The 15,849-nt window shown below is 41.3% G+C and overlaps 1 protein-coding gene across 2 annotated transcripts in view; it reads right to left on the bottom strand.

The window, feature by feature from the left end:
- LOC101437429 (multidrug and toxin extrusion protein 2-like) overlaps positions 1–15,849 on the bottom strand; it is a 76,938-nt gene that overhangs the window by 39,479 nt on the left and 21,610 nt on the right. For both annotated transcript variants that reach the window (XM_071210279.1, XM_012524789.3), the window contains exons 8-9: positions 11,215–11,328; positions 10,238–10,305 (exon numbers count right to left, since the gene is read on the bottom strand). In XM_071210279.1, coding sequence (XP_071066380.1) covers positions 10,238–10,305; positions 11,215–11,328 — 182 coding nt within the window. The remainder of the gene's footprint in view (positions 1–10,237; positions 10,306–11,214; positions 11,329–15,849) is intronic.

Raw genomic sequence — 15,849 nt, 5'->3', positions numbered from 1 at the left:
GAGCCAAATCCGCTTCCCTACACATAATTTTTAAATGAACATCCTTGTACATATTTCTTTATACATGTGAGAATATTAAAAAATGTGAAACTGTTAGATCATAGGTTGTTTGCATCTTCATCTTTACAAATTAGTGCCAAATTGCCCACCAGCAATGTACTGAGTTCCCACTTCTCCACATACCAACAATCAATGTCCTCAAATATTAAATAATGGCAACCCTTAAAAATGTTATCTCAAAGTTTTAATTCACATTTCCATTGACCCGTGAGGTGGAGAATCTTCATATATTTATTGGCAATTCTGGTTTCTTCTAAAAGTGTCTTACTATGCTTTGTCCGTTTTTCTACTGAATTGGTACTCTTTTTCTCTCTTTAGTTCTTTTTATATGCTGAATCCTAATTCATTAATAGCAATGTGTCAAATATCTTTTATAGTCTTTTAATTGTCATTTTCTTTATGATGTCTTTTGTCTTATTCAACCTTTTTATATTTTAATCAAATTTATATTTTCCTTCATAGTTGGACTTTTTATATCTTGTTGAAAAAATTTTTGCTTCACAAAAATCATGGTTACCTACAATTTTACCTAATTTTGTAGTTCTGCTTTCCACATTTAGGACTTTAAATAATTTCTGATTATTCTGTGTGTACATAAGGACCAAATTTTTATCTTCTTCCTTTTTTTAAAAAAAAAAGATTTTTATTTATTTCTCTCCCCTTCTCTCCCCCCCCCCCCCCCCGCCCTGGTTGTCTGTTCTCTGTGTCTATCTGCTGCATCTTCTTCGTCTGCTTCTGTTGTTGCCAGCGGCACAGGAATCTGTGTTTCTTTTTGTTGCGTCATCTTGTTGTGTCAGCTCTCCATGTGGGCGGCGCCATTCCTGGGCAGGCTGCACTTTCTTTCATGCTGGGCAGCTCTCCTTACGGGGCGCACTCCTTGCGCGTGGGGTTCCCCTACGCGGGGGACACCCCTGCGTGGCAGGGCACTCCTTGCGCGCATCAGCACTGCGCATGGGCCAGCTCCACACGGGTCGAGGAGGCCCGGGGTTTGAACTGTGGACCTCCCATGTGGTAGACGGACGCTCTAACCACTGGGCCAAGTCCACCGCCCTCTTCTTCCTTTTAAATAGCCAGCTGTCCTAGAAGCATCTCTTTCCCATTGATATTTATCACCAACTCAAATCACAGAACAAGTTCTCATGTGCACATGGATCCAGTTGCAGATTTGTCTATCCCTGAGCAAAACATTTCACAATTGTAACTATAGAAAATCTTGACATATAGAAGGATGAATTCCTCTATCTCTTCTTTCTCTTCCTCTTTTTATTCATCTTGTTCTTCAAAAGTTTTTTTCTTTTGTCTGTACTTGGCCAATAACTTTCCCATATTTAATTTACAATAATTCTATAAAGTTTCATTGAAAATTCAGTTGGAACTCCACTGGCTTTTATATTAATTTTGGGAGAACTACCATCTTTGCAATATAGACTTTCCCCACCCGTCAATGTGGTAGAATCCTTCATTCATTAAATTCTCTTTTATGACAGTCAATGAAGTTTTTTTTTTCTGGAAATATCTTGTACATGTCTTGTTGTATTTTATTCTCAGGTACCTTATAGTTTTAAATATATGTATCTGGCTTATTGAATTTACTCTTTATTGTTATTGTTAACTGGTTATGGGTTGCTATATAATGATACTGATTTCTGTCTAATAATTTAACATCTAACAACTGTATTAAGTCTGAAAACTTTCAGTCTTTGAATTTTTATGGATAGTCATATCATCTTCAAATAATGATTTTCAAAGAAATTTTGTTTTAGTTTTATGGCCACCAAAGCAAATACCACGCAATGGGTTGGTTTAAACAATGGGAATTTATTGGGTTAGGTTTTTGTTTGTTTGTTTTAAGATTTATTTCTCCCCCACCCCACCACTGTCTGCTCTCTCTGCCTATTTGCTGTGTGCTCTTCCATGTCTGCCTGTACTCTGAACAGGTGGCTCCGGGAACCAATCCCAGGACCCTCTGGAGTGGGAGAGGGGTGATCACTCTCCTGCAGCTCCCCAATTTGCTGTGCCTCCCATTATCTCTCCTCTGTGTCTCCTTCTGCCGTGTCCCCTTGATGTGCCAGCTCTCCACGTGTGCCAGCACTCCTGCGTGGGGCAGCACTCCCAATAAGACAGTACTCCGTGCAGGCCAGCTCGCCACACGAGCCAGCCTGCCCCACCAGGAGGCCCTGGGCATCGAACCCTGGACCTCCCATGTGGTAGGCAGGAGCCCAATCAATGGACCTCCCCTATGGTAGGCAGGAGCCACACCCGTTTCCCTGGGTTAGGTTTTGAGGCCAGGAGAAGTCCAAATCAAGGCATCATCAAGGCCATACTTTCTTCCAAAGAACTAGTGTTCTGGGGCTGCTGCTGGTGATCCTTGGTCCTGGGCTCCTCTGCCACCTGGCAGTGCACATGGCGGCCTCTCCCGGCCTCTCCCTTCTCTTCTGGGGCCCATTGACTTTCAGCTTCTGGCTGCTTCCTCTGAGGCTCCTTTCTCTCTGTGTGATCCTCCCTTAACTGAAGTAATGCTGTCAAAAGATCCTATTTACAAGGGCTCACACCTCCAGGAACTGATTAGGAACAGAGCTCCAAACTACCACACATTTATAGTCAAATATTTCATCTTTCCAGTGAAAAAAGTCTGAGTAGATTTGGTATTATTTCTTATTTAAATGTTTGGGAGAATTTGCCAATGAACTCTTTAAGGTTTGGGAAGGTTTTTCTCTTGCTGCTTACTTACACCATTCTATCTTTGACTTTTTTTGTTAAATAAGGAAATTATTTATTATAAGGTTTGTAACCAGAAAAGAAATTCATTAGCATATTTAACTAAAAATAGACCTCACTAAATCTGATTTCCAATTCTGAATAAGCAACTACTTGTATGCCACATTGTTAGCTTTCTTAGGTATACTTACAAATATTCTTACAAAAAAATTGTAAGAACACAATATAGATAGCTAATTTTATAAAACAAATTGTCTTTTGGCATACAACTAATTTTTTCATTTTGAAATGATTTTTGGATGAACAATGAAACAGTGGGCAAATATAGATAAAAGGACTGATTTTTTAAAAAAGTGAATTACTCAGCATTTTTATCTAGATGGTAATAGTGCTGTTTTTCTTCAGCTCTGTGATCTACAGGCATACCATAATTGAAATCAGTGCTTAAAAATAAGACCTTAGGAAGTAGACATAGCTCAGTGGTTGAGTGCCTGCTTCCCATGCACAAGGTCCTGGTTTCATTCCCAGTACCTACTTAAAAAAAAAAAAGACTTTTTATGCTGTTCCTTGTCCCTTGTATTTTCTCCCTGCAATAGTCAGCTGAACCATTTTCTTGGAGCACACAAGAAGATGGAAGTGCATGTGTTAAGAATACAGTGTGAACCACCTCTGTCCCTGGTGGATAAATCCATTTGAAAGATACATTCTTCCTTCTGGAAGGGCCAGTCTCTGAGTTCTGTCCCTACAATTATCAGTGCCAAAATTCTTATCTAAATACCAGTTGGTTTTATGATATCAGGAAGTGGGTAGTCTTGAAAGGACCTCGGTCTTTGTAGGGATGTTTCAGGTTCAGAGTCTTTCAATGGTATCTGTTCTTATGGATCACAAGGTGGGTGGTCACAGTAGGATATTTGCCTTGGGCCGGTTCCATTGCTGAGATAAAAATTTCTTAACTGCATCTGATTTTGAAACTTTTTAAAGGGTGGTGGTCTCTGTCCATGACCTGTTAACACATTTTTTCAATGGCATTTTATCTGAGAAATCACGGTTGGAATGGTCATATGAAAGTCCTATTTTGTGCGCTGATACTTCAGCAGTATATTCTAAATCTTCCAAATTCATTTCATCATGAGAATAGTGCTGGTGGAAAGGACTTTGCCTTTGAAAACCACCTCTGTGGAGGAAATTAAAACCTTGTACAAGTAACTGGTCCTGAAAATCACGTTGAGGTGTGTATTCTTAGTGGTTATAGGAAGATCGTTAATTTTTGTCCCTGGTCTCTATTAACAAAACCAATAGTTGTTGTTGGAAATTGCTCCTAGAAGTTACTATAAGCCTGATGGTTATGAGTAGAATGCATCCTTTGTCCACAAACTCTGCTAACAAAATCAAAATCTTCTCTAGGGCCCAGTCTTTGGTCACTGTGATCATAAAAAGGACTTGATCTTTTTCTTGGTTCTAGGTATGCTGTTTTTGAAATCCATGACTTATTGGGAGACATTATAACATCACTTACTAGCAAGAAACAAACAAAACAAAACAAAACAAAACAAAACATCTTGGTCCTGGTCTCGTTACCAAAATCTCAGTCCCTCAGATGTCTTTCTGCCAGCATGCTGTCACCACACTGGTGACATAAAATTCCTGTGACTCTAAGCAGGTCCATTGTTGACATAATCATAATCCTCTATATGTACATCAGTTCGAGGGTATTAATAAGCCTTGACCTTTCCCCCACACCTCGTTAAAATTTTCCAAACAGTTTGGAAAACAGTGTTTCATATCATGATAATGCTGTTCCATGGAAGTCTTCATTTGGGAACCAATCCCAGATCACACAGTAACTCCAGATCACAGTTACTGAGCAACTGCCAGGCTCTTTCCCAAAGTAGTTGCACCATTTTACATTCCCTTCAGCAAGGTATGAGTTCCAATTTCTCCACATCTTGTTGACACTTAATTTTACATTTTAAAAATTATAACCATCCTACAGGATATGAAATGGTATCTCATGGTGTGTTTTGATTTGCATTTCCCTAATGTGCATTTCCAATGACCATCTTTACATGTGTTCATTGCCTACATGTCTGTTTTCTTTCAAAAATATCTGTTTAGATCCTTTGCCCATTTTTTTGGTTGGGTTATCTTTTTTTTTTCTGTAATAACTACATATTCTAGTTACAAGACTCTTATCAGATTAATAATTTGCAAATTTTTCTCCTATTTTGTGGGTTGTCTTTTCACTTTCTCGGTGGTGGTCTTTAAAGCACAAATTTTAAAAAAATGATCGTCCAATTAATCTATTTTTGTTTTGTGGCTTGTGCTTTTGATGACATATCTAAAATACCATAGCCTAATTCAAGTTCAAGAGAATTTATGTCTGTTTTCTTCTATGAACTTTATAGTTTTAGCACTTACATTTGGGTCTTCGATCCTTTTGAAGTTACTTTCTTGTGTGTGGTGTGAGGTAGGAGTCCAAATTCTTTCTTTGGCATAAGGATATCCAATTGTCCAGCACCATTTGTTGAAAAGACAGTTCTTCCCCCATTGAGTGGTCTTGGCAACTGTGGATTTTATTTATGAATTCCAAAAAGAAATATTATGTTTATAAACTGGGCTTTTCCTCTGGCATGATAACCCTTTGATTGTATTAGATTCAGCTGAGATGTCTGATTAAATTATGTTACACTTAGGGTTTTGATTCAACCATATGAGAGTGCAACTCAGAATGGAGTCCCAGCCCCTTTGGGCTGATCAACTCTCACAAGGAAGTAGACACAGAACAGATACGCTGGGGGAGAAGTGCTCCATAGATACAGACCCAGGGAAGAGATGAGCCTGAGTCTACAGCAGACCTTGTGGAGAGAACAGCTGAGCCCAGAAAGAAATACCCAGGGAGAGTGATGAGACATATGCCAGCCTACAGCTGAGAATGAAAGAAGCTGGGACCATGGAGCCTTACAAGGAAGAAGGCTGAACCCTCGCAGACATCGCCCACCATCTGCATTAACATGTGGCAACAGACTTTGGGTAAGGAAGTACCTCTTATGGTATCTTGAGTTGGACTCTTTAGGGTCTGGTAACTGTTGGTTTCTACCCCAAATAACCTTTATACAAGTTAACAATTCTGGTACTTTGCATCAGCACCTCTTTGGATGACAAATACAGCAACCCTGACAAAAATCACTATCACTTGCTGATTGACGTATGGAATTATTTCTGGACTCTCAGTTCTGTACCACTGATCTACATGTCTATCCTTATGTCAATACCAAACTTGGATTACTGTAGCTTTGTAGTAAGTTTTAAAATCAGGAAACGTGAGTTCTTCAATTTTGTTCTTTTTCAAGAATGTTTTTGCTAGTTTTGGTCACTTGCATTACCATATGAATTTTTAAGATCAGCTTGTTCATTTATGCCAAAAAAAAAAAAGGCAGTTGGAATTCTGCTGGGGACTACAGTGAATCTGTAGATCAATTTGGGAGGTAATTTCGTCTTCATAATATTAAATCTTCCAATCCATGAACACAGGATATGTTTCTATTATTTATTCTTAATTTTTTTCAAGTGATGTCGTTTTTACTATTCAAGTCTTATACTTCTTTGCTCACATTTATTTCTAAGTATTTGATTTTTTTTGGACACTATTACAAATGGAGTTGTTTTCTTAGTTTCAATTTTCAGATTGTTCATTGCTAGTGTACAGAAATTCAACTGATTTTTATATTAATATATTGATCTTGTATCCTGCAAACTGGCTGAACTCACTTATTCTATTTTGCGTGTGTGTGTGTATTCATCAGGGCTTTCCTGTCATCTGCAAATAGAAAGCTTTACTTTTTCCTTTCCAAACCGTATCTTTTTACTTCTTTATCTTGCCGAATTGTCCTGGCTAGACCCTTTAATACATTCTTCATTATGAGTCTTGAATATTAAAATTCATGTCTTACTTTTACTGTCTTAGTCTCCATTCCCTCCTGTGGAATTCCTATGTGACATATAATGGACCTCCTCATTCTACCCCCTTATCTTATAATTTATCCTTCATATATTCTTTCTCTTTGTATCTTTTTTGCTTCATCCACAAGTTTGTCCATGGACGTATCTCCAATTTCATTTATTTTTCAGTAGTAACTCATCTGACTCCAAATTTCAATGACTATATTTTCTGTTTCTGGAAGTTCTATTTAATTCTTTTCCAAATATTGTTCTTTCGGTTTCCATTCTTCTATGTGAAATTATTTTAAACATAATCATTTTCTCTTCTCTGATTTATTGTACCATCATTTCAATTTCTTTCCTTTAGTTGTATCTATTAACTGACATTCATGGTGAACTATCCCTTTGTATTTTATAATTTTTATTTTAAGCTCATCGCTAGTGTTTTAACCATGAGAATAACAAGGAATTATTGTCTAAGTCTCTAACAAAAGGAAGTAGATATTGATATATTATATTCAGTAGGTAGAAAAGAGAAGATCAGAACATAAGGTAGAATTTCGTAGGCAGTTACTCTATACCAAATATCTAGTGAGCTCCAGTGTCACCATTTAAGAACAGAAGCAAAACCAAATCCCACCAAGAAAACCAAATCCCGTTGCCTATTTCCTTCCATTGACAACCAAACCCCTAGACAGAATTGTCTATCTTGGCAGTCTCTACTTTTCTCCCTCCCTCGAAAGTCAGTGCATTCAAATCTGGCCTGCAATCCTCATCACTCGGTGAGGTGTCCAAGCATCCTAAACCCAGCAGACACTTTTCAGACTTCACCTGTGTCACCTCGCAGCAGCGTCTGACCCAGTCAGGCATTCCCTACATGAAAGGAAATTCTTTGTTCCTGCGTCTCCAACACGTTCACTCAATTCCTCCTCCTACGCTGGCCAGCCCTTCAGCCTCCTCTGCTCAGGCTCCCCACTGTCTCTGACCTCTACCTATGGGCTCGCCTCCTACACACTCTTCCCTTTTACTCCTAGATGACCACATCAATAACCATTCAAGATTTTTTTTTAAGATAAAAAATGTAGACATGCAAGAAAACCCCCCACAAAACTGGCCCATAATCCCATTCTCAGATGTCTGATCATCTTAAAAAGCAAAAAATGAAAAAAAAAAAAAGCGAATAGCAGTACAGCATTAGAATGCACAAAAATTGTCAGAAGGTGTATTAGTCAGGGTTATCTAGGGAAACAGAATCAACAGGAGGTATCTGTCAATAGTATGAGATTTTGGTTTTGTTTTTGTAAAAGATTTATCTTTATTTCTCCCCCTTCTCCCCACTGTCTGCTGTGTCCATTCGCTATATGTTCTTCTGTGCCTGCTTGCATTCTTGTCAGGTGGCACCAGGAATCTGTGTCTCTTTTTTTGCGTCATCTTGCTGCATCAGCTCTCTGTATGTGTGGTGCCACTCCTTGTTGGGCTGCACTTTTTTCATGTGGGATTGTCCTTGAGGGGTACACTCCTTGAGCATGGGGCACCCCTATGCAGGGGGCACCCCTGCGTGGCATGGCACTCCTTGCACACGGCAGCACTGCGCGTGGGCCAGCTCACCACATGGGCCAGGAGGCCATGGGTATCGAACCCTGGACCTCCTATATGGTAGGTGGATGCTCTTATCAGTTGAGCCACATCTGCTTCCCAGTATGAGATTTTATAAGAGTCTCTCATGTGACCTTGGGGATGTACAAGTGCAGATTCTGCAGGCAGGCGGCAAACCAGGGGCTCTGATGAAAGTCCAATGAAGGTCCTTGATTAGTTTCCAGGAGACGTTGGCTGTCCAAAGATCAACTGGGAAATTCTCTCTGAATGCTGAAATCACTGCCCCTTTCAAGGCATTTAACTAATTGGATAAAGTGTCACTCATGGCTGACGGCAATCTCCCTGATTGATGTAGATGTAATCAACCATCTATGCAGTAAACTCACCGGTGACTAAAGTCCAATTATTACAATTATCCCAGTGCTTGCGTCACCAAAAAACTGGGCACAATTACCTGGCAGCATTGACACACTAGCCTAACCATCACAGTAGGTCAAGCATTTCCTCCCACCTGGTTGCTCAAGCCAGAAACTCCCAAGTCCTTTGTAACTCCTCCCATTCCCTTGTTCTCCACATGCAAACTCCAAATGAATCCCATCAATTCTGCCTCTACAGTAAAGCAAATTCATCTGCTTTTCTCCAATCCACCAGCTGTCCTCTTCGCCCCACTGCTCCCTACCCCACTCTGCTCTTACCCGAGCCATCTTCTATGTGGCAGCAAGAATGGCTGTTTCTTACCAGGGCCCACCAGGCTCTGTGTGCTTTCTCCAGCCACACATTTCACCAGCCTCCTCACCAATTCCTTCAGCTGGCTGCTCTTGAGTTTCAGGACCCTGAGCACACAAAATGCTTCTTTCCACCCTTGAGGCTTGGCTTCCCTCTTGGCCAGGGATGACTTCCAATTGAGCTTCCCGGGCTGGCCCCTCCCATCCTTCAGGTCTCAGCTTAAGCAGCAACTCAAAAAGACCTTTCCCAACTACCCTATCTTAAAAAGTGTCCTCTGGGGAAACAGACTTTGGCCCAGTGGTTAGGGCGTCCGTCTACCATATGGGAGGTCCGCGGTTCAAACCCCGGGCCTCCTTGACCCGTGTGAAGCTGGCCATGCGCAGCGCTGATGAGCGCAAGGAGTGCCCTGCCACGCAGGGGTGTCCCCCGCGTGGGGGAGCCCCACGCGCAGGGAGTGCACCCATAAGGAGAGCCGCCCAGCGTGAAAAGAAAGTGCAGCCTGCCCAGGAATGGCGCCGCCCAAACTTCCCGTGCCGCTGATGACAACAGAGGCGGACAAAGAAACAAGACGCAGCAAATAGACACCAAGAACAGACAACCAGGGGAGGGGGTAGAATTAAATAAATAAATAAATCTTAAAAAAAAAAAAAGCGTCCTCTGTTTTTATCCATCTCAGACTCTTTCCTGCTTCTTTCATGGTACTCTCTATAATTTGTAAAGCTCTATTTATCTGTTGGTTTGTTTAGCTCTGTCCCCCCACCAGGCTGCAGCCAGGAGAGGGCAGGGCCTGGGTACACCTTACTCTCCACTGCAACCCAGCACCCACTCCATGGGCAGGCCCACAGGAAGTATTTGTTGAACTAATGTGCCAGGAATTGTACAAAGTGTCTCATGAGTTTCACTTCATTCAATCTTCACCTGCAAAATAGGTACTGCTTTTTTCCATTTTACATATGAGGAAACTGAAGCTCAGAAAGGTTAAGCAGACAGCTGTGGTCACACAGTTGGGAAGCAGCATGGCCAGGACTCGAACCAGTCCACCTGGCTCCCCTCACTCTGCTATGCTGCCTGGTTCCCGTCTCTCCCCAGGGCACAGAGAAGGGTGGGCACTCAGCACGCGCTGGTGGAAGGAACCAAAGACACTGGCCAAGCAGAGTTTAGGCAGAGCGTGAGGACTCTCAACCCCAGAGGTTCTTACCATGTAGGCCACAGAGGCCAGTTCATAAACAACAGCCTGGGCTCCAAGCTCGGTCACATTAATCAGTCCTAAAATGTTGGCACACACATACACACACGAAACACATTGCAAAGGCAGGTTAAAGCAAACATTTTCCTTATGAAACCATAACAAAATTTTAATTTTAAGAGAAGCTAAGAATGTCAGAGAAGCAAAACCCCCGGCAGAATTGGCTGGCTGTGCTGTAGGAAATCCCCAAGTATTCTTTCCCAGGGAATTACTAAGATCTTAAGCAGTGAAGATGTGATAGTTTCATTCTAGAAGTACCTACTTCTAGAACAAAACATTAGGTCTAAAGTAGATAAAAACGAGGCTCCTTGAACTGCAGGTCTCTTCTGACATTCTCTGGGAGATGTCGGGTGATGGTGTGGTCAGGGAAAGGACAGAAGACAACAGTGCTCTTTTAGATAAATCACAGGATATTTGAAGTGTTCAAGTGTCCAAGAAACCTTTGACATGAATTATTATCATCCTCTGTCTCTACAGTTTACTCTATTATTTTACTAGTAATGAGAGGGCAAACATGAATACTTGTGACAAAGTATAGTGCTGAAGTAAAGAGAGGTCCTGTCTCAACAGCCAACTCGGTCAGCTCTGCATTTGGAATTATCTTAACAACCTGGCATGAAGCCTAACAGGAGTCAGCTCCAGCTGACTGAGGATGGACTGAGGGAATCACAAGACCCAAGCCCAGGTGTTTTTTCTCCCACCCATGGCCTCAGTTTCCTCCTCTACAATATGAAGGCACTGGGGTAGAGCAAATGGTCCACCCAACTTGAAAATGCTACGGTTGGATGAGGATTTAAACCTACATTGAAAACTTTCACGGGGACCTGATCAAACATGCCAGGAAAGAGAAGCAAAACTTAGGTATCTTTAAAAGCTCTGATGCATGATACCCAGGCTAACTGTGGGTTTATACTGAACCACTGACAAACCTGCAAGGAAGGTTCCAATCTCAAAGGTCCACCACTCGATACACACCATGATCATGCTGGGAATGGCCAGTTGGATGAAGGAGCCCCACTCCTGGAAGCAGTCCCTACTCCAGCCTACAGAACAGGAAAGAAACAGACATTTACGTTCTTAGCAATCTCTGAGTATGCCTATCTCATGTACTTGCTTCCTCCAAATGGTCAGAGACTAGGAATGCTTGATGGCTATAGATGGTGAAACTGATGGGGGTGGCAGGTGGTCAAAGCATAAGTCCCAGTAAGGAAGGGGCTGAATGGGAGTTGGAAGCCAGGAAAACATTTCCTCCATCTGTGAATAAAGCCCAGAAAACCTGCCTGCAAACCTAGTGTCATATACACGAACAAGCTGCCGATCCCAAATCATGAACAGAAGGGGTCACCACATGTAGAAAAGAACTTGAACCTGAATTGCAGGCACAATGAGGAAACCCTGGCCTAAGAAACTGGGTTTGGAACAGGTATATTCCATTATACATAAGCAGACACAACCCTCAAAAAAAAAAAAAAAAAGGATGGGGTACTGGTGTAACTCACAAGGATGGGAACTCCCTTGGAAGATAAGCTCACAGACAAAACCATAAAGAAAGCAGTCAAAACTTCAGCCTTAGGCAGTGTGCAACAATCAGACAATACTGAATAAAAGTCGTATTGTATTTCATCAAGAGAGATGTCATTATGTGTCGCAAAGAATCTGCCAGTTAAAACATGACAATATTTTAACACATCAATTAAAAGATGAATTCAAATTTTAGAGATACTAAAGTGTGAAAATAAGTCTTAAAATCAACATAATATGAGGGAAGCGGACTTGGCCCAGTGGATAGGACATTCGTCTACTACAGGGGAGGTCCGCAGTTCAAACCCTGGGCCTCCTTGACCCGTGTGGAGCTGGCCCACATGCAGTGCTGATGCGCACAAGGAGTGCCGTGCCACGCAGGGGTGCCCCCACACGCAAGGAGTGCGCCCCATAAGGAGAGCCGCCCCGTGTGAAAAAAAGTTCAGCCTGCCCAGGAATGGTACTGCACATATGGAGAGCTGATGCAGCAAGATGATGTAACAAAAAGAGACACAGATTCCCATGCCACTGACAATAACAGAAGCAGACAAAAGGAAAACATGCAGCAAATGGACACAGAGAACAGACAACTGGGGCGGGGAAGGGGAGAGAAAAGAAAAGAAACTTCACAAAACCAACAATGAAAGATTTCACACCTGATGAAATAGAAATATTAGGGCAATTCCAAATAAATTTTAAAATGAGCACTCAAAAATTTTCAAAGACAGGAGGTTTTGAAACAAGGATAGGCAGACATAAAAAGAACTAAGTAAAAATCTTAAAGATTAGAAATATAACTGTTGAAATTAAAACCTTAATAACTGGATCAGAATGAGACAAGACATAGTTAAAAAGAGAATTAGTAAAGTAGAAGATAAAAGTAAGAAAACCTCCCAAGGCACAGCAGTTACAGAGACAGAATACAAGAATGAGAAATGAAGAAACAAGGATGATATCTGAGGGCAGAGGAAAGAATAGTTATTAAGTGGAGGGAAAAAAAAAAAGAATAAAAGATTACAAAATCTCCACTACTGACTAGAGATTTAAAAAGTTCACCAGGGAAACAGATGTGGCTCAAGTGGTTGGGCTGCCATCTACCATATAGGAGGTCCAGAGTTTGATACCCAGGGCCTCCTGGCCAATGTGGTGCTGGCCCGTGTGGAGTGCTACCCTGTGCAAGTAGTGCCCCCCATGCAAGGAGAGCCCCCTGGGCAAGGAGTGCTGCCCCACGCAGGAATGCAGCCCACCTAGGAGTGGTGCCGCCTGCATGGAGAGCTGACACAGCAAGATGAAGCAACAAAAAGAGACACGGAGAAGAGACAATATGAGACGCAACAAACTAGGGAGCTGAGGTGGTACAAGAGAATGATCACCTCTCTCCCACTCTAGAAGGTCCCAGAATGGGTCCCTGGAACCATCTAATGAGAATACAAGCAGACACAAAAGAACACACAGTGAGTGGAAACAGAGCACAGACAACTGGGGGGGGGGGGGAAGGGGGGAGAGGGCTGGGGGAGGGGGGGAAGGGGGGAGAGGGGAGAAATAAATAAATCTTAAAAAAAAAGCTTACTAAATGCCTATGAGATAATAATAATAAAAAAGAATCCACATGTGGACATGTTGTAGTGAAACTATAAAAAGGAAAAAGGAAAAATCTTTACAACTATGAGAGAAAATACCTGCTTGTCAACAAAGCAAAGACAATCAGATTTATGTAAGACTTAATACCAAAAACAAGAAGGCAATAGTATAATATCAGCCAAAAAAAATTACTATCATCTTAGATTTTTATATACCACAATACTAAAGAATGAGAACAAGACTAAATATTTTTAGAACATTTAAAGACTATGAGTTTCCTATTTACAGCCCCTCACTGAAAGAACTATGAAAGATGTATTTTAGCAAGGATAAGCATCAAGGATCAACAGTGAAGTTATTGGTAAGGGATGGAGGTGGTGGTCGCACAACATTGTGAATGTAATTAACACCACTGAATTACACATTGACTGTGATGAAAAGAGGAAATTTTAGGTTATATATATGTTATTAGAATAATTTTTAAATGGTAATGTACAACAAAAAATGTAAACCCTAATGTAATCTATGGACAATTATAATAATATAGTACAATTATAATAACATTGTTTCATCAATTATACCAAATGTACCACACTAGTGCACTGTTTAATAATAGGGTAGAAATATGGGAATTCTGTATTTTCTGCAAGTTTTTTTTTTTCTGTAAATCATGTGGAAAATTTTTGTAGAATTACTGTAAGCTTTATGTCAGTGTTAGATTTCCTACACTTGGTAACTGGACTTAAGGTAGACACGTAAATGAATATCCTTGCTCTTAGGAAAAATACACAGAAGTACTTATGTGTTCAAGGAGCATGGAGTTCACACCATACTGGCAAATGTTAAGAAAAAACTGGTACAATGTTACATTGGAACACAGAAACAAATGGGTAGATGGATGGATTGTTGGTAGGTTGGTTAGTTGGATGCGAGGGAGGGCAAATGTTGCAAAATTGTTGAAAGTTGGTGGATCTTGGTATCTGGGTGGGGGTATGTTGAAGTCTTCTGTATGGGTTTTGTATAATTTTTGCAACTATCCTGTAAGATTGAAATTATTTCAAACTAAAAAAAAAAGAAAAAGAAGAAAGAAACCAAGAATGAGCAGGTAAAGGGCAATGAGATAGAACTCCTGCTCTCAGGCTTATTTCCCTCTGGTTCATTGTATTGTTTTCCTAGGGCTGCCATGAAAAAAGAAATGATATCGAATATAGGGTTGGGAAGAGAGCAACTTAAACTGTACAATCTTATCTGCTAACAGGATAGAGATAAGAAAAACAGGACTTTAGGTGCCTGCCCAACAACTACTCCTCTTCTCTTGGACACTCCTACCTTTCATTCCCGTACCCCTGTCTCCTCTGCACAGCCCATACCATTGGGAGGAAGTGACACCACCTCTGGTTCAAGGGGTGGTAAGATGGAACTCGGGCTTTACTGCTGGTTGCAGTCACTGCTTTAGTCTACAATCTGACCCAGTCTGAGCGGCAAAGCATGAAAAGAAATGTATTAGAAGCTCCTAGGAAAGGAATTTCCTAACTTCCTGACAGAGCATTCAAAATCAGCCATCTTGTGAGAATGAAGGGAAAACAACCTGGGGGTGAAGCTAACATCACAGAGAAGAAAGCAGAAAGAAACTGGGCTCTTGACGACCCTGCTGAGGCACTGAATCACACCGAGGCTGGAACAGCCACTCCTGGACTTCCAGTTTCATGAATCAGTGATATAAATCTTGAATGGTTAACCTAGGTGGAGCTGGGATTTTGTTTTGTTTTTAACTTATAACTGAATGCATTTTAACTGAGACGAGTGTGCATACTAAACATTTAAGAGTTCGCCAATGGAATCATTGATTCAAGTGAAAATCATGAGTGGATGCTTAAACCACTGTATGAAAGGTAAACGGGGAACCAGACAGTCAAATTATCTCAACCTCCCTACAGATTACACACTAATTACTTACAATGGAGAAATCTGGCAATCACTACCTCAACCAGGAAAAAACAGAAAACACACAAAAACCAGGCCTAACATTTCGTACAAATTACAATAAATGCAAATGGGTTCAATTTGCTGAACTATAAGCAAAAACTTGGCTGGTCCTTTCCCCAGCAGCCTCTGAATCTTTGCAATAACCTGTGGTGTGTCTTTTGTTCTTCATGGTGAGCTGGGGACCACCCCTGACAGTGGCAGGGTAGGGCCGTGCCAGAAAGACCCACCACGTGGCTAGGCCTAGCGTGCTAAAGGCTGCTAAGACAATATACCAAAAATGGGTTGTCTTCTACAACGGGGATTAGTTTATAAGCTTACAGTTCTGAGGGTGTGAAAATGTCCAAACCAAGGCTTTGTCAGGCAGTGCTTTCCTCCCCGAGGACCAGCTGCAGGTGGTTCCAGATTCCTCCCAACTGGCAAGGCATATGGCAAGGTACACGGTGGCATCATCTCACCCCCTTCTCCACGCCTCACTG

This window comes from Dasypus novemcinctus, chromosome 21 (genome assembly GCF_030445035.2).
Source record: "Dasypus novemcinctus isolate mDasNov1 chromosome 21, mDasNov1.1.hap2, whole genome shotgun sequence".
Lineage (NCBI taxonomy): Eukaryota > Metazoa > Chordata > Mammalia > Cingulata > Dasypodidae > Dasypus > Dasypus novemcinctus.
Note: the sequence above shows the minus strand (reverse complement) of the source record. Positions and strands in the feature narration are given on the sequence as shown.